Source organism: Dendropsophus ebraccatus, chromosome 14, assembly GCF_027789765.1.
Source record: "Dendropsophus ebraccatus isolate aDenEbr1 chromosome 14, aDenEbr1.pat, whole genome shotgun sequence".
In the NCBI taxonomy this organism is placed as follows: domain Eukaryota; kingdom Metazoa; phylum Chordata; class Amphibia; order Anura; family Hylidae; genus Dendropsophus; species Dendropsophus ebraccatus.
The window spans coordinates 35,473,603-35,497,357 of NC_091467.1; the positions used below are offsets into that span (position 1 = coordinate 35,473,603).

A 23,755-nucleotide genomic window follows, 5' to 3' on the forward strand; every position below is an offset into this window, starting at 1 on the left:
GGGGGGGAGCGCCACAGGTTAGGAAACACTGATGTAAAGCATTACTGTAATACAGGGACGGGGAACCTTTAGACCTCCAGCTGTTGCCAAACTACAACTCCCATCATGCCCGGACAACCAAGCATTGATGAGGCATGTAGTTTTGTAACTAGGTGAGGGTTTCCAGTCCTTGCCATAAAATGTATCCCACCAATTTAGAGACATCCCATCCTGTTACTGGTGAAGACTAGGACAATATGGAGGTCTAAAAAGTTCCAGAAACAACCCCACAAGCACTACAGCAATTTCATTACACTATAATGGGGAACACTTCTCTCTAGGACCTGGTTGCTCGCTGTTTACTGGATCAGGACGGACGGACCCCAATGATATGACTAAGGTACTAAAAAAGCTAAATATCTACACCCATCAAACATACAGAGATGGCCGACTCAGCAATTCACTGCAACATATCACACAGCACAAGCTCCCAATGACAAAGCAAATGCTGGACCACGGGGGCGACTAAGAAAACACTGGAGACGTTCAGCATTAGACAAGTTACTGTGGACCACCAATTACAGTAGGGATGGGGAACCTCCGGCCCTACAATTGATGGGAATTGTAGTTTTGCAACAGCTGGAGGGCTGAAGGTTCCCCCTGCCCGATTTGCAGAGACATGTGTATGGACATGCCCCCCTGCTTACCCATCATGTAGCTAGCTAGCTCCCAGTATCATGGGAGATTCAGTTATACAACAGCTGGATTACACAACTCTAAGGTTAATACAAAACTACAACTCCCAGCATGCTTGTAGCAACAGCTGCAGTCCCACAGGATGGGAAACACTTCTTTAAAACTACAACTCCCAGCATTCTTGTAATTGCAGTTCTGCAAAAGCTGGAGGGCCAATGGTTGGCAAACACTGCCATTTTCTCCAAGTTTCTCCAGCTCTAGGCCGAGGGCTGTATGGGCATGCTGAAAGTTGTGGTGCAGCGTTCACTAGGACAGCAATGCATTTAGAGGTTTGAACTTTCTGCTATAGTGTGATCCAAACCTGTGCCGTTTCATGCTGGGAGGTATAGTTCTGCAATGACTGTAGCATTGTGCAGCTTGAGGACCACTGATCTAGGTCAAGGCATTTAGAAATTAGATTTGCTAGGATGTTACCCCAACCTACTACAAGTCCCATAATGCCCGGACAGCTGTGGGTGGTGGAGTTTGGCTAGCACTAGGTAGTCAGTGCAGACAGGAGAGCATTCTGCTAGGCCATAATTCCCATCCTGCAACTCTCCAGTAGCTGCAATACTACTACTCCCAGCATGCCCTGACACCATTCTTCTACAAAATAATCTAAACCTGGTTTCTCCAGCTGCAATCATAAAGCTGGGGGAACATGCTGGGAGTCGCAACCACTACACAGGTCAAATCACTTAAATCAGGGGTAGGGAACCCGGGCTCTCCAGCTGTTGCAAAACTACAACTCCTATCATGCACGGACAGCCAAAGCATGATGGGCGTTGTAGTTTTGAAACAGCTGGAGAGCCATGGTTCCCCACCCCTGACTACATTCAGCTAAGATATAATCCAGAACTACAACCCCCAGCATGTGGGGACAGCTGAAGGCTGCCGAGTAGCCAATGCATTTAGAGCAGGGTCAGGGAATTTCCAGCCATTGGAAGACTACAACTCCCTTCATGTCTTAGCTCAGGCTGTTCAGGCATGATGGGAACTGTAGTTTTGAAACTGCTGGAGGGCTCTGCTACAATACCATCTAAACCTGGCCTCTCCAGCAGTGGCAAAACTACAACTCCCAGCATGCCCTGAAGGCCAATGCATGTCAAGGACCATTCTGCTACACTATAATGTAAAGTCAGGCTCTCCAACTGCAAAACTACAACTCCCAGCATGCCCGGACAGCGGGAGTTGTAGTTTTGCGTCTGTTGGTGCTCCCTATGCTGGCTCACAGTGTGTGGGGAGGTGTAGAGCAGCGGCACTACACGTCCCAGCAGGCCCCACCCTGCCTCTCACCCAGCAGCAGCAGCCTGTGCGTGGCCCGGTACACCTGCTTGTCCTTCTGCAGCTGCTTGTCGATCTTCTTGTTGGCCTCCCGCTGCGCCTTCTCCTCATTGCGCTGGTCCTCGGTCTTGCTGTTCCCCAGGCAGCCCATCCTCCTCCTCAGCTCCCGGTCAGGGCCTCGCACAGCACACCGAGCACTCCGCCCGTCACTGGCCGCTCACCCCCACCCGCCGGCCGGCCTGCGCGCTCAGGAAAACCCGCTCGGGACGGAGGAGACAAAACAAACAACTAGGCCGCGGCCCTCCCTGTCCCCCCCCTCTCGGCACGCGATAAAAATCTCCCCCTCCCCCGATAAAACAACGCGACAAAAACGCGAAACCACACGCGGCGGCGGCCTCCGTCTTCTCTACACCCCCCCAGGCCCCCCACCCCCGGTAATAGGAACTGGAGGCCCGCTAATCCGCCCGGGGGGTGTCAATCATGAGCGGCAGCCGCGCGGGGGTCACACGCCCCCAAATTAACCATTTGCAGAGGGGGCCCCCCTAATAGTGGCGAGGAGAAGGGGGGATGTCAGGGTGCCTCCCCCTCTCTCTCCAGCTTCTTCCTGTCTTAAAATGGTGGCCCGGTATCTCCTCCTCTCGGTGTCTGATCACACGGTGCGGTGGGAGGAGGGGGGACACACTGGGGTGGGGGGGAGCACCCCGATATTGATCAGCGGATCAGGAAAGGAGGGGGGAGGGGGGCAGCCCGCAATGTCACCGGCAGGGGGCGCGGCCAGGTAAATAGCAAACCGGGGGAGGCCTGGCACTGAATGGGTTAATCAGTCCTGTCGGACGGGGACCCCCAAACCGAGGAGCCCCGGTGATGAGCCTCCGGGCCCGGCGATCATCAGAGAGGAGGAAGGGGGGTCAGCGGCGGTGGTGGTGGTGTGCTGGGGATCTCCGGGTCACAGGGTGCACACCACCAACCCCCCCTTAGAATCAGGTCCTGTAGAATAATCCACCGAGGTGAAGGAGGGGGGCTGTAGGATGGTATAATCCTGATTATTGGGGTGCCTCCGGGAAGGGTTTCCGATCTGGTGCAGAACCCCCCTTCTTCTTGTTGGCTGTGGATGGTGTTGTCCTCCTCCCCCCCGGCTGGTGTCCCTGGGGGCGGGGGGGGATGTTGGGGTGCCCCGGTGGTAGAGGAAGGAAGGAGGGGTACCGCCGCCGCGGCTGCTGCTCCTTGCAGTATTTTGCTCTTATTTCTCACGGCTTGGAAATGAGGGCTGAGACACGGGGTGGGGCAAAGCTCCCGGTGCACTCTGGGAAACTGCTGCGATTCACATGATGAGGAGACGTCAGGCCCGAGCTCCGGCGGGCGCCCTCTTCAAACCTCCGCCTGATGGGTGTGAGGAGCGGGAGCCGGCGGGAACGTTAGCCCTCCCCGGGGGAGCAGCACCGGCGCCCCCTATATACCGGTCCCCTCCACACACCGGGGAGCAGCACCAGCGCCCCCTATATACCGGTCCCCTCCACACACCGGTGAGCAGTACACACTGAGGTCCCCACCACAGGAGCAGCTCATACACCCCCACCCTTTATATCTGCACCTCATACACCCCCACCCCGGAGAGCAGCACCCTCTACACACTGACACCACCACCCCGGAGAGCAGCACCCTCTACACACTGACACCCCCCACCACTGGAGAGCAGCACCCTCTGCACACTGACACCCCCACCACCACCACTGGAGAGCAGCACCCTCTACACACTGACACCCCCACCACCACCACTGGAGAGTAGCACCCTCTACACACTGACACCCCCACCACTGAAGAGCAGCACCCTCTACACACTGACACCCCACCACTGGAGAGCAGCACCCTCTGCACACTGACACCCCACCACCACCAGAGAGCAGCACCCTCTGCACACTGACACCCCCACCACCACCACTGGAGAGCAGCACCCTCTACACACTGACACCCCCACCACTGGAGAGCAGCACCCTCTGCACACTGACACCCCACCACCACCACCAGAGAGCAGCACCCTCTGCACACTGACACCCCCACCACCACCACCAGAGAGCAGCACCCTCTGCACACTGAAACCCCCACCACCACCACTGGAGAGTAGCACCCTCTGCACACTGACACCCCCACCACCACCACTGGAGAGCAGCACCCTCTACACACTGACACCCCCACCACTGGAGAGCAGCACCCTCTGCACACTGACACCCCACCACCACCACCAGAGAGCAGCACCCTCTGCACACTGACACCCCCACCACCAGAGAGCAGCACCCTCTGCACACTGAAACCCCCACCACCACCATTGGAGAGTAGCACCCTCTACACACTGACACCCCCACCACTGGAGAGCAGCACCCTCTGCACACTGACACCCCCCACCACCACCAGAGAGCAGCACCCTCTGCACACTGACACCCACCACCACCACCACCGGAGAGCAGCACCCTCTACACACTGACACCCACCACCACCAGAGAGCAGCACCCTCTACACACTGACACCCACCACCACCAGAGAGCAGCACCCTCTACACACTGACACCCCCCCACCACCACCGGAGAGCAGCACCCTCTACACACTGACACCCCCCCCCACCACCACCACCGGAGAGCAGCACCCTCTACACACTGACACCCAACCACCACCACCACCGGAGAGCAGCACCCTCTACCCACTGACACCCCACCACCACCACCCCGAAGAGCAACACCCTCTACCCACTGACACCCCCACCCCGGAGAGCAGCACCCTCTACACACTGACACCCACCACCACCGGAGAGCAGCACCCTCTACACACTGACACACCACCAGCACCACCACCGGAGAGCAGCAACCTCTACACACCACCAGCACCACCGGAGAGCAGCACCCTCTACACACTGACACCCACCACCACTGGAGAGCAGCACCCTCTACACACGGACACCCCCCCCCCCACCACCACCGGAGAGCAGCACCCTCTACACACTGACACCCCCCACCACCACCACCGGAGAGCAGCACCCTCTACCCACTGACACCCCACCACCCCGAAGAGCAGCACCCTCTACACACTGACACCCACCACCACCGGGGAGCAGCACCCTCTACACACTGACACCACCACACCCTCTACACACTGACACCACCACCGGAGAGCAGCACCCTCTACACACTGACACCCCGACCCCGTAAAGCAGAACCCTGTACGTACACTGACACCCCCCACCCCGGAGAGCAGCACCCTCTACACACTGACACCCCCACCCCAGAGAGCAGCACCCTCTACACACTGACACCACCACCACTGGAGAGCAGCACCCTGTACACACTGACAACCCCACCCCGGAGAGCAGCACCCTGTACACTTAGGGGGACATTAATGAAGACCGTTTTACGAGTACGCCAATCTTAAATAAAGCCCAGTCCACACCTCTTAGTAAGGCCGGTGCAGGCTTTGCGCAACAAATCTGCACCTGCTGGCGTACGCCCAAGACACAGACTTTGAAAAAGTGACCCCCATAAAGTTTTCCTGGCCCTCCAGATCACCATCTGCAGTCTGCCCGGGGGACCTATGGTGCCAGGTGGCCATGCTGTAGCCCAATGATCTATTGGGCTAGAGACATCCATTTTTAAGCTGGAGTTGCTATGGACACAATCCCTAACAACAGGCAGCATCTCCCTAGCAACCAGCCTGTCATGTGAAATGGACAGACAAGGCCCTATTACATGTATAGCTGTGCACAGACCCTGTACGGCATCATCGCCAGTGATCCACAATATACTCAATGTTCTATAATACAATAACCTTTATGGGTAAATAGATAGTGACTCACTGCACGCTCAGGAAGCCGCTGCTCATAGCCAGCAGATAGATGAGAGCCTGGGGAGGCTGAGCTGCAGCCGGCAAGTGATGGCTATAGTACAGGGAACACTAAGTACAGCCATAAGTGAAATGATGTAAGCAGCAGGTGTATGGTTCCTGTCCCATAGGAGAGACGCCACTTCCAGCCCCGGGATTTCCTTACGCTGAGCTTGCAGCACACGCGGCAGCATCTATGGGATTTGTATTCTGGGCCTTTCGGGAGGAAACTCTGCCCAAATCTGTAAACAATAACTAATAACCTCAATAGGATCCCAGAGGAGGGTGACTTATGTGACTGGGGAATCACACGCAGAACCCTCCATGGGATCTTCATTGAGAATAATGATACATTATACTCTACAGAGAATGCTAATAATGTATTCTGTAAATGCACACGGCTTGTGCTCTACTACTGCAGAGATTTCATTGTTTATAAATATATATTTATATATACAGTGGTGCCTTGGATTACGGCATAATTTGTTCCGGGGCGGCGCTTGTAATCCAAATCACTCTTAAACCAAAGCAAATTTTCCCATAAGAAATCATAGAAATGCAGACAATTGGTTCCACACCCCAAAAATAATCATTAATTATTCTGAATAACATGTAAAAAAGATGAAACAAACATTCAGAAACAGCAGAATATGTGATAGTATTAGTTACTGTACAGTAATGGAGAGGATGGGAAACACAAGGGCTGACAGACTGCAGGGAGCATGAAGGAATGAGCAGGGCAGATGTGGGCACATACATGCAGCGCTCTCTGTCCGGCGAGAGAGGGGTTACAGCTATGGAGAGATTACCTCCACAGTCCTGTCCCCTGATGCAAGCCCCAGCCTGAAGTGGATCTGCTATGATTTGGAAGGTGAGGGAGACTTCCTGAGTCAGAGTACAGTGCTGTAGACCCTGCTATGCAGGCCATGTCCCTCCCCCACTTGCGCTCTCACCCAGTACAGGGAGCTCTTAAACCAAAGCAATTCTCTTAAACCAAGTCAAAATTTTGAAAAACTGTGAGCTCTTAAACCAAGTTACTCTTAAACCAAGGTACCACTGTGTGTGTGTGTGTGTGTGTGTGTGTGTATATATATATATATATATATATATATATATATATATATGTGTTTTCCCCTATGTTTATGGTGTATGGGATTTGTATAGCTTAGTAGGCTATGCTAATACCTAGCTCTGATCCTGTAAAACAAACAAACAAATAAATATATATATATATATATATATATATATATATATATACACACACACACAATAGTAGTGGACCCCAGCTCTAAATCATTGAATTATAGGGGTAGTCAACCCCCCAAAAATTCTTTCAAATCAGCTGGTACCAGAGATATGTAACTTACTTCTTTTTAAAAAATCCCCAATCTTCCAGTACTTATCAGCTGCTGTATGTCCTGCAGGAAGTGGTGCATTCTCTCCAGTCTGAGACAGTGCTCTCTGCTGCCACCTCTGTCCAGGACAGGAACTTTTTGTCCAGAGCAGTAGCAAATCCCCATAGAAAAGCTCTCCTGCTCTTCAGACACGGAAAAATATGCCACCTCCTGCAGGACATATAGCAGCTGATAAGTATTGGAATAACATAGAGGTAAATTACAAGTCTCTGACACTAGTTGATTTGAAAGAAAACATTTTTAGTGAACTACCCCTTTAAGGTTTTCAGCCCCATTGCTACAGGTGTGTAAAATTCAGAACCTCCCAATGCAGTCTGCCTTTATAAACATCTGTCATAGAGTGTCTTGTTGTATAGACCTCACTGACACCAGTGTAGTACTTTAACAGGAAACCACCACCAAAACTAGACAGTGCCTGAGCAGCTGCATGCAAACCTTAGCAAGCATCAGATTGAATGGTGTAAATCCACCACTTCTTCAGAAGAAACGTGTTCTGTGGCGTGCTGGTCATGATAAAGCTTCTCTATCTGGCATCTGATGGATGAGTTTGGGTTTGGTGAATGCCAGGAGAATGTTACCTGTCTGACTGCATTGTGCCAGCTGTGAAGTTTGGGCATAAGGGATAATGCTATGAGGTTGTTTTGCAGGGGTTTGCCTAGACCCCTTAGTTCTAGTGAAGGAAAACCTGAATGCTTTAGCATTCCAAGATATTTTAGACAATTGTTGCGGGGAGTCTGGTGTGGAAAAACCTGTTTGGCTGCACATAGCCCCAATTAACACATTTGGGATGAGCCAGAACAGACTGAGCCTGGCCCTCTCCTCCAGCATCAGTATCTGAACTCACAGATGCTTTTGGATGCTTATTTTTTCTTGCACTAAAGTGCCAAAGAGGTGTGCCCATGGGCAATGTATGTGTGTTCTCACTGCGTGTTTGGTGCGATTTTTACATGGGAGTTTTGATTTTCATATGATTTTCACAGGCGAGTTCAACACCACAAAAAACGCAGCTACTTTCATGCGAGTTTGATGCAAGTTTTGTGCGAGAAATAAGCAGCGATACGGTACGTGGGAAGGCACCCTAAGGGTACAAACAAACACACCGTATACGCAGCTTATTTACTGCTGCGATATGCAGCAAATACGCAGCAGATTAGATCTAAAAAACTGAACACAGCATCAAATCTGCTGTGTATTTGCTGCGTATACAGTGTGTGTTTGTACCCTAAGGGTTTTATTCAGGTTAAAGGGTACCTACCATTACAACTGCTGCCAGATCAGCGGTGAATTTCGAGTGCATTTCGCGTGGTTTGTTGTCACTTTCCGTATTAAAAGAGAAATTCACTGCTGATCCGGCTGCAGTTGGAGTGACAGGTACACTTTAATTGATGGTGTTTAAGGTGCGTTTACACAGGCAGATTTATCTGACAGATTTTGGGAGCCAAAGACATGAATGTATTGGAAAAGAAAATAAATCTCAGTCTTTCCTTTATGACCTGTTCCCTGTTTATGGTCTTTTCCTGGCTTTGGCTTAAAAAATCTGTCAGATAAATCTCTCTGTGTAAACGCACCATTACCCAGAATAAGCTGTCAGTAGCTGATCTACAGGGAGCTGACACCTGGTGTCCCCTACCAGTAAGATGATTGGGATGGCTGTTGCACCAGAAGAAAACCAGAAACCAATTCACCTTAAAGGGAACCAATCACCACTATCTCTGAACCTATAAATACAGTGTAATATAACATATAAATAATAGGTATCAGCATTACTCATATCCCCCCCCCAAAATAGACTTTTTTTTAACTCTCCCGCACCATATGTAAATAATACTTATTGGGGCTGTCCTCAGTACCGAACTAATCACAACCGGTGGGAACAATCCTCCATAATCACGCCGCCTCTCTGGTTATGGTTCTCAGTATCTGCAGCATCACACAGGGGCCGTCCTTGAGCGCCCTACAGCCCGAGAGATTGCAGAGGATTTGTCCTGCCAGCCGTGACTATTTTGGTGGTGAGGACCACCCTGATGCCTTTATAAGTATAATTCACATATAGAGATTTACAAAGTACATTTTTGGAGGATATGAGTAACATTGATACGATTATTTATATGTTTGGAAACAGGCTATATTACATTTTATTTATAGGTTCAGAGGCGATTTGGTGGTGATTGGTTTCCTTTTTGGGGGCTGTGTTGCAGCATTTCAGTACCACAACTCCCAGCTGTAGCTTCCAGCTCATTCATAGCCTACTTGTGGAACTGTGGCCGGCCAAACAACTAGCAACAGGAGGGTTGGATTTTTCTGATTAGCCATTGAGATACTGTAGGCCGTCAACTTCACCCATGAAAATCATGTAAACAGGGTGCATTTTTAAAGGGCAGTTGAAAGCACAGATATGCATATTCTGTGCTGCCGGTTTCCAGAAGCCGATCACATACATACCTGGGGTCTTAGGGAAAAACATTCTTTATTTCTGGTGACCGTGTAACTGAGATGGGTCTGCGTCTGCCTTGCTCTCTGGCCACTACTCTGTCTTCAGGCCGCCATATTGCTTCCTCCAGAATGATTGACAGCCAGCTCATGTTCAAATCCAGTGCAACTAAAGATGTGTTTGTCAATTATTCAGGAAGAGGCGGGGCAGCGGCCCGGAGACACAGCGGGAACTGACAGTGTCACAGACTCGTCTCTGTGACACGGTCAGCCTGAAATGAACGTTTTTTTTTATGAAGATGCCAGATCATACAGCATCACAAAAGGTATGTATGCACTGCTCATGTGATATATTCATATCCATGCTGTCAGTTTCCCTTTAAAGAGAATGTACCATCAAGTACATTGCTTTAAGTTTTTTACTGCCAGTTCCACAGTCCTCTTTTTGAACCGCAGCCCGGTTCCCGTGCATGTTGCCTTTCTATTCTCTGGCATTGGCTTGTAGCACTGGAGGTAGGCCGCCCGCCCCTAATGTGAGGAAACCCGTCTCCTCTGTGAAACTACTCCATTGATTCTAATGGAGCCATGTGACAGAGGGGAGGGGAGTTTCATCTCACTGGGGGCAGGTGAGTCCACCTTCAGTGCTTCAGGCTGGGCCGGCGCCAGTCTATTCATGTGGAAAACTTAAACTGATGGTCAGGTCAGGCACTTTGCCAGTGTGTAAATGGAGGCTAAATATGCAATTTATGGCTGAGTTTACACTACGTATATTTGAGGCTGTATTTTTGAGGCTGTATAGCAACCAAAACCAGGAGTGGATTGAAAACACAGAAACGCTCTGTTCACATAATGTTGTAATTGAGTGGATGGCCGTCATTTAATGGCAAATATTTGCTGTTATTTTAAAACAACGGCTGTTGTATTGAAATAATGGCAGTTATTTACCGTTATATGACGGCCATCCACTCAATTTCAACATTGTGTGAACAGAGCGTTTCAATCCACTCCTGGTTTTGGTTGCTATGAGGACCTGACTTGCGGACCAAAAACTGCCTGAAATGTACGTAGTGTGAACATAGCCTATAACTGTAAAATACACTATACAATATACATTTGTAGGAAGGACAACAGAACAATATGGGAAACCTTACAGAACAGGAAAATATGTCACACTTCTGAGATACACAAATAAAACCTGAACAATAAGATTAAGGATACGTAACTTATCCGCAGTGGATTTCTCGCTGTGAATTCACAATGAAATCCGCTGTGGATACTTGCCCATTCACTTCAATGGGCTTACATACTCGCAGCAGGGTTGTCATCCCGCTGTATGTCAAACTCAGTGCCATTAACCCCGCTGCAGCGCACTGATTGGCTGACTGCCAGGAGACACTGGGGGCCCCCGAAGCAAGCCAGACCAGCGATGACAATCCTGCTGTGAGTATGTCAGCCCATTGAAGTGAATGGGCAAGTATCCGCAGCAGACTTCGATGCGAATTTGCAGTGAAAAATCCGCTGCGGATACGTTACATGTGAAGCTACCCTAAAAGCCTCATATTATACCCCTATAAACTATAGGAATCCTAAACATTGTCAAATGCCGTTCTGCACATAACACTTACAAGCACCTTCATGTAATTTAGTATCAAAAAGTGATATGCTAAATATCTGGCCCAAACAGACCTATATGTTTACTACTCTCGTGAAATAAAACCACTAAAATAAAGAATACAACATGAAAAAGTTTTATTTCACAGAAAGAGCAGTAGATGCAATAAGTGAATGTGAATCTACCTGGGATAAACATATCTATACTAAGATGAGAAAATATAATATAAGAATGGACTAGATGGACCAGATGGTCTTTTTCTGCCGACAATCTTCTATGTAACTATGTAAAAACATAAAACATAGTACGCATCAATGAAGAGGCGGCAGTGTTCACCCCCGATTGGTGGGTATGTGAGGAGTGGTACCCACACCGTTCAGATGGACTATCACTATAAATATGAGAAAGCTTGAATTTTACATTTGACGCCAAAGCTCTGTAGACCAAAACTTCACATAGAATTGTGTAAATGAGCAGCCATCATTATGAAGAGAGAGAATATCTACACAACAGACGCTTTCTCCATTGTGTATGCTCAGTCTGCTACAAAGTCATCAACCTGGGACACTCAGCAATGCTTGGCAATCGGAAACACAATCCACAAAGTCCCATAACCACGTACACGGCAATATTCACATCGGCACATGGCTTTTATTCCACAGACCCATATGAGGGTTTGTTTTCTGTGGGATCGACTCCTTTATTTTACTATAAAAGGTAACTGGTGTAAAGTAGAATTGTCTCAGTTGCCCCTAGCAACCAATCAGATTCCACCTTTCATTCCTCACAGACTCTTTGAAAAATGAAAGGTGGAATCTGATTGGTTGCTAGTGGCAACCACGACAATTCTACTTTACACCAGTTTGATAAATCTTCCCCTGGGTGTCTTAAATCGGGCCGCTTTCCACTGGTATACCCTAATGTAACCGGTCTCAGTAGCACACTGTGGTATTGAGTCCCATTTAATCAGTGAATATGGTCCATATGGAGTCACTTGTCATAATGAATGTGCAATTGAAGTGAATGGGGCCCACTGCTATCCGCCACAGTATATGTTGGCATTGCTTTCACAAGTTAGATATCCTCGACAGACCGAGAAACTGTGGTGTGAACCCAGCCTACATGTTAACTTTATTCTACAACACTACCCTATATATTTATTCATTTTTGTTATATTTTACTGCTGTTGGAAGAAAATACATATAGAGAGATTATTACAGAACTCCAAAAACAGTGATTTTTTATTTTATTTTATGCATCACAGCAGCCAATGTTTCAGCTCACTCAATTGAGTTTTTTTCAAACCTTGTAGATATAATATTTTTACTTTGTGTCTCAAGAGCTGTGTGTGGACTTGTTTTTATTGATACCAATTTATGGCAGATAGGACTTTCGGTCTTTTATTGTTTTACGTTGCCAAAAATTCAAGGTGCCAAAAATTGGAAATTCTGGAATTTTATTTTTTGGGTGTTTGGTGGTCAGTCCAAGTTTAAATACCTGTTCCTTATCTACAGGATACTCAAGAACAGGGGAAAAAAATGTTATGGAATGGAGCAACAAGTGCTATGATGTCTTCAATACCTCTATAGACAATTAAAGGGGAACTCCAGGTAGAGGTTAAAAAAATGGAACTTCTGCAGAAGCATAAAGCTTTACTTACCTATCCCATTTTTTAAACTACCAAAAATCCATTTGTTTTGGGGGTTTTGTTCTTTTTTGTGTTTCTGCACTTCCTGGTTTATCAGTTGTACACAGTACTACAGGTTACAGAATGCAATGCTTTCCCTCAGCTGTTCATCACAGTCCTGCACCCTGCCTATTCCCTGCCCAAAGCTGTTGCAGAACATCTAGGCTGTGTTCACACATTGCAGTATTCTCTACCTGTAACACCACACTGCATTCTCTACCTGTAACACCACACAGCACGCTGTATTCTCTACCTGTAACACCACACAGCACCCTGTATTCTCTACTTGTAACACCACACAGCATGCTGTATTCTCTACCTGTAATACCACACAGCACGCTGTATTCTCTACCTGTAACACCACACAGCGCGCTGAATTCTCTACCTGTAACACCACACAGCACGCTGTATTCTCTACCTGTAACACCACACAGCACACTGTATTCTCTACCTGTAACACCACACAGCACTGTATTCTCTACCTGTAACACCACACCGTACACTGTATTCTCTACCTGTAACACCACACCGCACACTGTATTCTCTACCTGTAACACCACACAGCACGCTGTATTCTCTACCTGTAACACCACACAGCACCCTGTATTCTCTACTTGTAACACCACACAGCATGCTGTATTCTCTACCTGTAATACCACACAGCACGCTGTATTCTCTACCTGTAACACCACACAGCATGCTGTATTCTCTACCTGTAACACCACAAAGCACGCTGTATTCTCTACCTGTAACACCACACAGCACACTGTATTCTCTACCTGTAACACCACACAGCACACTGTATTCTCTACCTGTAACACCACACAGCACCCTGTATTCTCTACCTGTAACACCACACAGCACACTGTATTCTCTACCTGTAACACCACACAGCACGCTGTATTCTCTACCTGTCGCCCCACACAGCATGCTGTATTCTCTACCTGTAACACCACACAGCACGCTGTATTCTCTACCTGTAACACCACACAGCACACTGTATTCTCTACCTGTAACACCATACAGCACCCTGTATTCTTTACCTGTAACACCACACGGCACACTGTATTCTCTACCTGTAACACCACACAGCACGCTGTATTCTCTACCTGTAACACCACACAGCACTCTGTATTCTCTACCTGTAACACCACACAGCATGGTGTATTCTCTACCTGTAACACCACGCAGCATGCTGTATTCTCTACCTGTAACACCACACAGCACGCTGTATTCTCTACCTGTAACACCACACAGCACTCTGTATTCTCTACCTGTAACACCACACAGCATGGTGTATTCTCTACCTGTAACACCACACAGCACTCTGTATTCTCTACCTGTAACACCACACAACACCCTGTATTCTCTACCTGTAACACCACACAGCACGCTGTATTCTCTACCTGTAACACCACACAGCACGCTGTATTCTCTACCTGTAACATTGATATTGGAATAAAATAAAGAACTTTTTGAATATTTTTTTCTTTTCACAATATGACATTTATCCTGGGAATAGAGGATACATATTTTAAAGGGGAAATATCAGCAGGTTAGACGAATCTAATCCCATATAGCACCGGGAACACTGAGGAGGAAGGTATGTGTCTTACTTTTACCCCAGCCACTGGTCCTGTGCTGTTGGTCGGGGTAAACACCACTCTGAATCCTCCTTAGGAGCACTGCCGCATCATCCGGACCACCCCTTCCATTGATTACCATTAGAAGGGGCGGGCCAGATGATGCTGTAGAGACGAGGAAGTGCTCCTAATAGTGCACTGGAGCAAAGATTACCTCGACTCCGATTACTTCGGTGTGGGAATGGCGCCAAGAAGGAAGGGAAGACACATACCTTCCTCCTCTGCATCCCCGACGCTATAGATTAGTCTAACCTGCTGATAGTTCCTCTTTAATTTTGAATATCCCTTATTCTAGCCCACCGTAGTTGTACAGGGGACCCGCGTCAAGGACAATGAGACCACTGGCACCCCAGCGTTTGCCTCGTGTGTCTTCTTACCCGGTCATGCCTCAAGCATGGTGAGTACTTTGCCTGTCTGTGTGTCAAAATCTCTTTAGGGGATCAATAAAAAATTAAGTATTTATCTTACACGGTGAAAGATGGTGGTAAAAAATAGAAAAACCTGCTTCATTTCTGTTTATCCACCTTGGAAAAGTAAGTGATCGAAAAAATCACAGATATCAAAAATGGTACCAATTAAAACTTTGAATAAAAACTTCTCCTGTAAAAACAAAATAGTTCCATCAGGATAAATATAAAGAAAAGTTACGGTTCTCAGAATATGGCAACGATTTTTATTTTCTTCGGGGCTGTGTCATAAGAAAACTAGGTCTACACTGATGTGAAATTGAAGTGCACTTGTCATTTCAAAAAAATTTTGATTTGTCATAGAGACATATCACAAGTTTTGATTGGTCCGGCTGTGACTGCTCAGACCCGTACTGATTGTGAGAACGAGCCAGGAGAAGTCCGGCTCTGTGCCCGGCTTTGTGTCACATGATGAGTTGGGCTGCTAATGTAAATCTATGGAGCCCGACTCTCACTGTTACAGAGCAAGAAGCAAACCCCTCCCAGCTGATTCTCACCCAGACCAAATCAAAGTCAAAAGTTTTTTTTAAAAACGACAGGTAAACTTTAAACATATTTCAAATGTACAAGCATTTCTGAAACTACCATTTGAGAGATATAAACCTACTAATCCCCCATGTGCCTGCATTGTTTTGATAACCTGTTGCCCTTGCTTACGACCCAATAATGTGGACCAGACACCCTCAGTTCAACTAATCTCCAGAAAGTATTGCATCCAATTGGGGTTGTGCGCATTATGGTCTCGTTGCATGTCAGTATCCTTGGAGACCCAAACTTATGGATTAACAGAGGATCTCGCCGCTGATTCAGAAGCAGGCTGTGACATGTACATTTTAACTAGATTGGGCTTAAACTAACTTTCTGCTTAACCCCTAGAAGACCAGGCGAATTTAAATTTTTGCGCTTCTGTTTTTTTCCTCCTCGTGCTTAAAAGGCCATAGCAGTGGCATTTTTTCACCTTTTTTTTTCACCTAATTTTTGCATAAAGTATACTGTGAAACCAGAAAAAAATTATATGTGCTGTGAAATAGAAAAGTTTGTGTTTACGCTGTTTGCCTTATGGTAAATTCGACATGTTATGCATGTTCCTCAAGTCAGTACCATTACAACGATATGTAACTTGCATGACTTTATTTTATTTGACAGCTTTAAAAAATTAAAACCTTTTAAAAAAAATTAATTTGTTAAAATTGCTATTACTTATAATGCTTTTATCCTTTGGTCTATAGGGCTTTGTGAGGTGTAATTTTTTGCATCATGATGTGTACTTTCTATCTGTACTTTGATCGCGCATATGCGCTTTTTATTACAATTTTTCTGAATTTGATTCGACCAAAAAATTTGCAACTTTGCGCTTCAGAATTTTTTGGCGCTCACGGCGTTTACCATGCGAGATCAGGAATGTGATAATTTAATAGTTCGGGCAATTACGCACGCAGCAATGCCAAATATGTTTATTAATTTATTTCTTTTTATAAAATTAAAATTGGAAAAGGGGGGTGATTCAGACTTTTATTAGGGGAGGAGTTTTTTTTTATTAAAAAACTTTTTTTTAACACACATACTAGATCTTCTAGTATAACTACATTGATCTCTCATTGAGATCTATGCAGTATAGATATATTGCATAGATCAATGAGATAGCCGATCTATTGCTCTGGCTTGCTGCAGCCAGGAACAATAGATCACTGAGCTGGGATCAGCGTCATCACAACGCAGACCCCCAGCCAGCCCTGATGGAGGGACCGCGATCGCATCGTTGGGGGGCAATCCCCCCACTAGACCACCATGGATACGTTAAAGCAGCCATTTAAATGCAGCGCTTTGACAGCTGCATTTAATTGATTAATTAACTGGCACAATGAACGGACCATGCCCGCTAATTGCTGCGGTCCCAGGGTGCAGATAGCAGCCAAGATCTGAACACCCCTTTGCGGCGCTATGACGTACATTTACGTCATGGTTCGTCTAGGGGTTAAAGGGAATCTGTCAGCACCTTGCCCTACCACTGGTGCTCACTCAGGTCTTCTACTGTAATGAAGTGTCAAACAGGAGTTGTGGCTCAGTGTTTGTGCCACACTCTGGAACATCTCATCACTCCTTCCTCCTCCCTCTTCTTCATGAATAATCAATGCTGCCTGGCCTACTGCTTGCTCAGCTGTCAGTATCTGCCAGCAGAGGACTGATCTGCTATCAGATATAGTTTAATCTACTAGCCTGTGTTGGAGCTGTGGTGTAGGGGTAAATCACCTGTCTAGAAACCACCACCAGGTCTTTCTTAGGTTCGAATTCCTTGCTGGAAATGAAATATAATTTTTTTCCCCCCCATTATTGTATCAATGTGCAAAGAATTCCCAATTAGGTTCAAGTTAGTTTAGTTTAAACAATGATGTGAAAAAAAGAAAATTTTTATTTTTTGCATCATTGTATTAAAAAAAACCTAATTTTTAAAACTAATTTGGATCTGATGGGGAATTCTTTGCACTTTAAGGCTATGTTCACACTACGTATATTTGAGGCTGTATGTTTGAGGCTGTATAGCAACCAAAACAAGGAGTAGATTGAAAACACAGAAAGGATCTGTTCACATAATGTTGTAATTGAGTGGATGGCCGTCATTTAATGGCAAATATGTGCTGTTATTTTAAAACAACGGCTGTTATATTGAAATAATGGAAGTTATTTACCGTTATATGTCGGCCATCCACTCAATTACAACAATATGTGAACAGATCCTTTCTGTGTTTTCAATCCACTCCTGGTTTTGGTTGCTATGAGGACCTGACATGAGGACCAAATACAGCCTCAAATATACATAGTGTGAACCCAGCCTAAAAAATGATACAATAATAAGGGAAAAAATAAAAACTATAAACCCTACATTTCATTTGCATCAGGAGATTCGAACAAAAGAAAAACCTGCTAATGTTCTCTAGACAGGTGATTTACTCCTTGACCACAGCTCCAACACATTTGGGTTTAGTGATTCAACTATATCTTATGGTGTGTTTACACAGACAGATTTATCTGACAGATCTTTGAAGCCAAAGCCTATAACAGATTATAAACAGGGATCAGGTAATAAAGGAAAGACTGGGATCTATCCTCTTTTCAAATCCATTCCTGGCTTTGGCTACCAAAATCTGTCAGATAAATCTCTCTGTGTAAATGCACCCTAAGGGCCACATGTATCATCCGGCGTACGGATGATTTTTGGCGGAAAGTGCCGATTTGCGTATTTTTTTATACGCAAATGGCCGATTTGCGAATAAAATATTCGCAAATCGGCACTTTCCACCAAGTACGCCAGGGGGGCGGAAAGGGGGCGTGTAGTGGGCGGAACAGGGCGCGGACTCAGAGTCCACGCGATTTACCATCCGTTCCGCCCAAATATACGCCGAAAACCTACTCCAGTCCTCAGCTGGCGTAGGTTTTCGGCGGTGCGCACCGGCGCGCACGGGATTTATGTAGAGGCAATCCGCCTCTACATAAATCTCCGTAGCGCCGGAGCTGCGGGGGCATTTTTAAGTCCGGCCTAAAAAACGCCGAACTTAATAAATGCCCCCCTAAGTGTTTCTTTCAGGCATAAACTACCTACAGAGGACTGATCTGCAATCAGAGACACTGACTGACAGCTAAGAGAGCAGGAGGCCTGGCAGCATTGATTATTCATGAAGAAGAGGGAGAAAGAAGGAGTGGTGAGGAGTCCCAGAGTGCTGCTCTTGATCTAAAGGATTCAGTTTTTTAACAGGGACCACAAGAGTGCACAGAAAAAGTGATGTCATATAGCTGCCGGGACGGACAGGTTTGTTTTTAGACTGTAACCAAGAAGACACATTTATCTGCCTAGGAGCTGTATACATCAGGAGGTATAAAAAAATTTTAAAGAAAGGTTATTACACTTACACATTTAGGTGGTCATGGACCGTGAACCTCAGAAAAATTTCACTTGTACAGCACCACCCCCGGTGTGTAAGAGGTCTCTGTGGTGTAGGAGGCTGTGTGTATTTGGTCTGTGTTACTGTTGTTTTTATGCTGTACTCAGTGTTTAGACTGCCCAAGCCATTTATCTGCAGTGGACACAGAACACTATCAGGACAGAGTGAAGAAACAATTATTTATATGACTCTCTTAGGAAAGCAATCCGTAGCCTTGAAGCCAGCACCTTCATACACACTGACTGAGGTTTATATATGCGGCCAGATTCTTCATGTCCAATCTATTTATTCACATATACCACCCTTGATGCAGTGAGGTATTTTAAAGCAACGAAAAGATGTGTGCAGGATTTATAGAGATATTGGGGCTGATTTACTAATGTAGTCCAGCAGAACAGTTTGTATCCATTTTCCATGACGGTTTAGTGTTCTGCCTTATTTACTAATGGTGTGTGACACAAAATTTCCCAAACCTGACCAACCTGTTGTTTTTGTCCCAAACCCCCAAAAGTGGGCGTGCCTTTTAACCCCCTATGACACAGCCCAAAATGGCCTAAATGACCAGGCCAATTTTCACTTTTGCTTTTTTATCCTTGTCTTCTAAGAGCATTTATTTTTACATCTATGTGGCCATGTAAGGGCTTGTTGTTGTTTTTTTTGCAATGGCGGGTTTCAATCCACCATAACATGTATGAAAGAACCCCAAAAATATTATTTATGGGGCAAAATTGGGGAAAAAATGCATTTTTGTAACTTTTGGGGGGTTCCCGTGTCTATGTAATACACTTAACAGTAAACCTGACATGAACTCATTATGGTATGCTTCAGTCCGAATACAACAGTGGCCAAGTTTACATTGCTTTTCTAATGCTTTACTTTTTTTTTTTTTTACAGTAAAACTTTTTTTTTTTTGCTAACAATTATGATTAAAATTGCCCTATTGCAACTCTTATAACAATTGTAAATTAAATTTGTGTACACCAGTTGTTTTTGCTTTTTTATATATAATGTAACAAATAAATCAGCAATCCCGGCGTCCTCTTTTTCTCTTTTCAATTACGCCGTTCACTATACAGGAATAATATTGTTATTTGTAATTATTGTCCTGTCCTGTAACCAGTAATGTTGATGGTTGCAGTGTTCTATCTGTAGAGTATTATATAAGTGTATTTTGGTCATCTATAGTAGTTGGGAGGTGTATGCCGATGAGGCCATACAATGAAGATCTTGTAATTACACATGATCCCATACATAAAGATTGGATTATGTCTACCTCTAGTGGGTAGGTGAAGCATAATATGTCATCCAGCTTAGATATTAACAGGCTACTCTTCAAGGTTCACAGCAGACAAGGAGTTAAGTATTCATAAACAATGTGCTTGCACTTTCTCCACAGGTCTGGGCAGGTTTTATGCACAATATATACTCACAATGACGCTGCAGGTTGGTCCCGTCTACTCACTAATAAAACACAGGTAACATCGAGGGAAGCCAAATGCTATATATAGAATGTGCTATTAAATACCTAAACCACTCCCGCAATAACTGACCTACTTAAACAAACAGAGCTTCATTCCAAACCAGTGTTGTTATGGCTAAGCATAAATAAATACAATGCCATTGTTACAGAGCCGTGCACGCCGAGCTCAAGCTGAAGGCACCATCAGGCTGGCATTCCAATCCAATGACATAGTGCCGTATATACCCTTATAGACCCTAGGAAATCAGAGAGGGAACCTAAGCCTTAACATAGTCAGCGTCTATGAAAAATACACCCGTTATTTCTACGAAAATCATCAATAAGTTGGTCAGTTATATGTACTCTTCTCTTTCCTTACATACATTGAGTAGGTTAGCAGCCGATCAGCCGATGACAACAATCATATAATAGGCCGCTCAGCCAATCACCTGGCCAGAACCGCTGCGGCCAGTGACTGGCTGAGCAGCCTGTCAGCTGAGACAGGCCGCTCTGGAGCTGCAGCACATGGGACCCGGTGAGGAGCAGGCCGCAAGAGGACCCTGCAGCATGGATAGGTAATGTATAAAGTTTAAGCTTCAAGGACATCGCTAACGATGTCCATGCAGCCCTTGTTAAATGATTATAGGGCCGTGTAATAGGCGCTTGTTTACAGCTATTATCGGGCCCCCATTGACCCGTGTAATAGGACCCTAAGGGCCCTCTTACATACACAATGTAAATAGGTGCCAATCTTCTGAGATGCTAATTTACTAAGCCTATTACAAAGCTTAACCATTGCACGGGAGGGGGCCACACAAACAATGGTTGGATCATTTTTGTGGTCTACATCATTTCCCTATTACACAGGGAGATAGGAAACCCATGAAAGATTTTTTTTTTTTTTTAGAAGTTTAGAAGAAGTCAATATCAAGTGATCAGCCTGATAATCACTACCTATATTGCTGTACATCCCAGGTATACATTAGCATCCTGGCAATAAGCAGGACTTTAAAAAGGTAGTTTAGCAACAACAAAAAATCTTTCAAATCAACTGGTGCCAGAAGATTTATAATTTACTTTTATTAAAAAAAAATCAGCTTCTAGATGTCCTGTAGGAAGTGATGTATGCTTTCCAGTCTGACACATTGCTTTCTGCTGCCACCTTGGTTTATGATAGGAACTGTCCAGAGCAGCAGCATATTCCCATAGAAAGCCTCCCCTGCTCTCCAGAATACTTCCGGCTTTTTTAATAGAAGTAAATTACAAATCTCTGGCACCAGTTAATTGAAAGACAATTTTTTTTGCTGAACTATCCTTTCAAAGTAAATGGACCTGCTGCTTTTTGCTATGGTATACTTCAGGATGGGATGCTAACCTATATCTGGGACGTACAGTGTGAACTTAGCCTAAGGGTTCTATTAGTTAATAATGTAAACGAGCGCTGGTCTGCTAGATCGGCGCTCGTATACTGAGCCTAATACACGGTTCAATTATTGTTTAGCAATGGATGTACGGACATTGTTAGCGATGTCCAAGCAGCCCTTGCCCTAAACTGTTCACATATTAACTCTCCACACTGCCTGTCTTCTCCCACCCTCTGCTTGCTTCACAGCACCGCGTGCTGCAGCTTCTCTGAGCTGACAGACCGCCCAGTGATAATCGGCCAAATTAGCCTGATTTGGGCGATTATCGCTCGGTGTAATAGGGCCCTAACACATACCTAATAGCACAGGGTCTGTTTGCTGCTGTAAAAAGGCGTATCGCAGTTGGTAAGAGAATAAATATAAAGCAGCATACTGTAAACACAAGGCAAGGCTCGAGCTCAGAAACATGATCCAGCAAAGATTTCTGAGGACGATCTGTTGAGGGAGGAGCTGGGGAACTGCCAGGGAGACAATATCATACTGAAAATTAAAGGACTTCCTGTCGCCTCCTGATCGGTACAGGTCTGAACATTCAGACCCGGATCGATCGAAACTTTTGATTGTTAGAAAAACCAAAGCAATGTACTTGGTGGTACATTCGCTTTAAACGCTTTCAGCTTTCTTGGCATCATATTGATACATGTCACCAGGAGGGCTACAAATTCACTGTGCAGCTTCACACTGCATAACCTCCTGAATTACAAAGTGTGGGAATAAGGCCTAATGGCCCTATTCCACAGGCCGTCTGGAGGAGCAAACGAGCACTCTCAGCGCTCCCTGCCGCCGCTATTCAACGCTATTCAGAGGTTGTACCATTGGCATGACCTAATAGACATACAGCCATGTCAGGTCTCCAGATCCCACAGTAACCTTTGGCACCTGTGACTGTGTTTGCCTGAGGGAGCCTGCCTTTTTGATGCTGCAGACGCTACTGATCCCAGCATCTAAGGGGTTAAGCTGCTGGGATCTCCGTGTTGAAGCAGGATCCCTGCTGTGTATTACAGCCGGGTCCTGCTGATGATGACTATCGGCGTGCTATATTAGTATAGTGCCAGTCAATGTATACTCTGGGGAAAGCACCCAATGTATATATTAACCCCTCAATGACCAGACCTGGAAAGGATTTTATATAGAGATAAACTTTTCTCTTTTCCCTTTTTTAATTTTTTTGTTCACGTCTTTATAAATGTCTTCTTTTTATATTTTATATACTTTTAAATTTTTTAAAAATTGCTTTTTTTGCAGCCTTTTTTTTTTTTTTTTATTACATCGCCCCCCCCTTATTCCTTCCTTTTTGTATATTAGTAATGTGTTTGCATACTCACTGACCACAGGCTTAGGGGCTGACCACAGAGCATTTCTCCAGTGTCTGATCAGCATTTTGGAAAACCGATGACCCAACTGAAGGTAGGACTCCATCTTGATAATGCCACAGGCATGGACTGCTATGATAAAAGGGTCAACTCGCTGACATTGGAGATTCTTCCTATTCCAGCTGTACTTAGGAAGCTGATCTAACTACAGGAGGTGATAGTAACTGTTCTGTCAGAATAGAGTGTTGGCCACATCATGTACTGTACATAAGTGCTAACGGAGACAGCCAAGTACAGCGTTTGGAAGCTTCTAAGGACAACATGTAGAAAGTCAATATGCACACATGACCGCCATTCCATTCCATCTAGAACTTCTTGAGATCATGAGGGATCCAGCAGCCTGGCCACCAAAGATAAGTCTTTATGGTGGTACAGCTCTATGAACTTATGTACAAGGATCCCATAATGTGCATATACAGAGGACCATATGGATTTATACAGGACA

General features: G+C 45.7%; 1 protein-coding gene across 3 annotated transcripts in view; it reads right to left on the reverse strand.

Moving 5' to 3' along the window:
* The window catches only part of GNAS (GNAS complex locus), a 128,214-nt gene that overhangs the window by 51,274 nt on the left and 53,185 nt on the right, over window positions 1-23,755 (reverse strand). The window contains exon 1 of one of the 3 annotated variants that reach the window (XM_069954000.1): window positions 2,011-2,311. The exons of the other annotated variants lie outside the window; for them this stretch is intronic. Within the exon in view, the coding sequence (XP_069810101.1) occupies window positions 2,011-2,149 (139 nt within the window). The 5' untranslated portion in view covers window positions 2,150-2,311. Of the gene's footprint in view, window positions 1-2,010; window positions 2,312-23,755 lie in introns of those variants that run through there. 3 annotated transcript variants of the gene reach the window in all.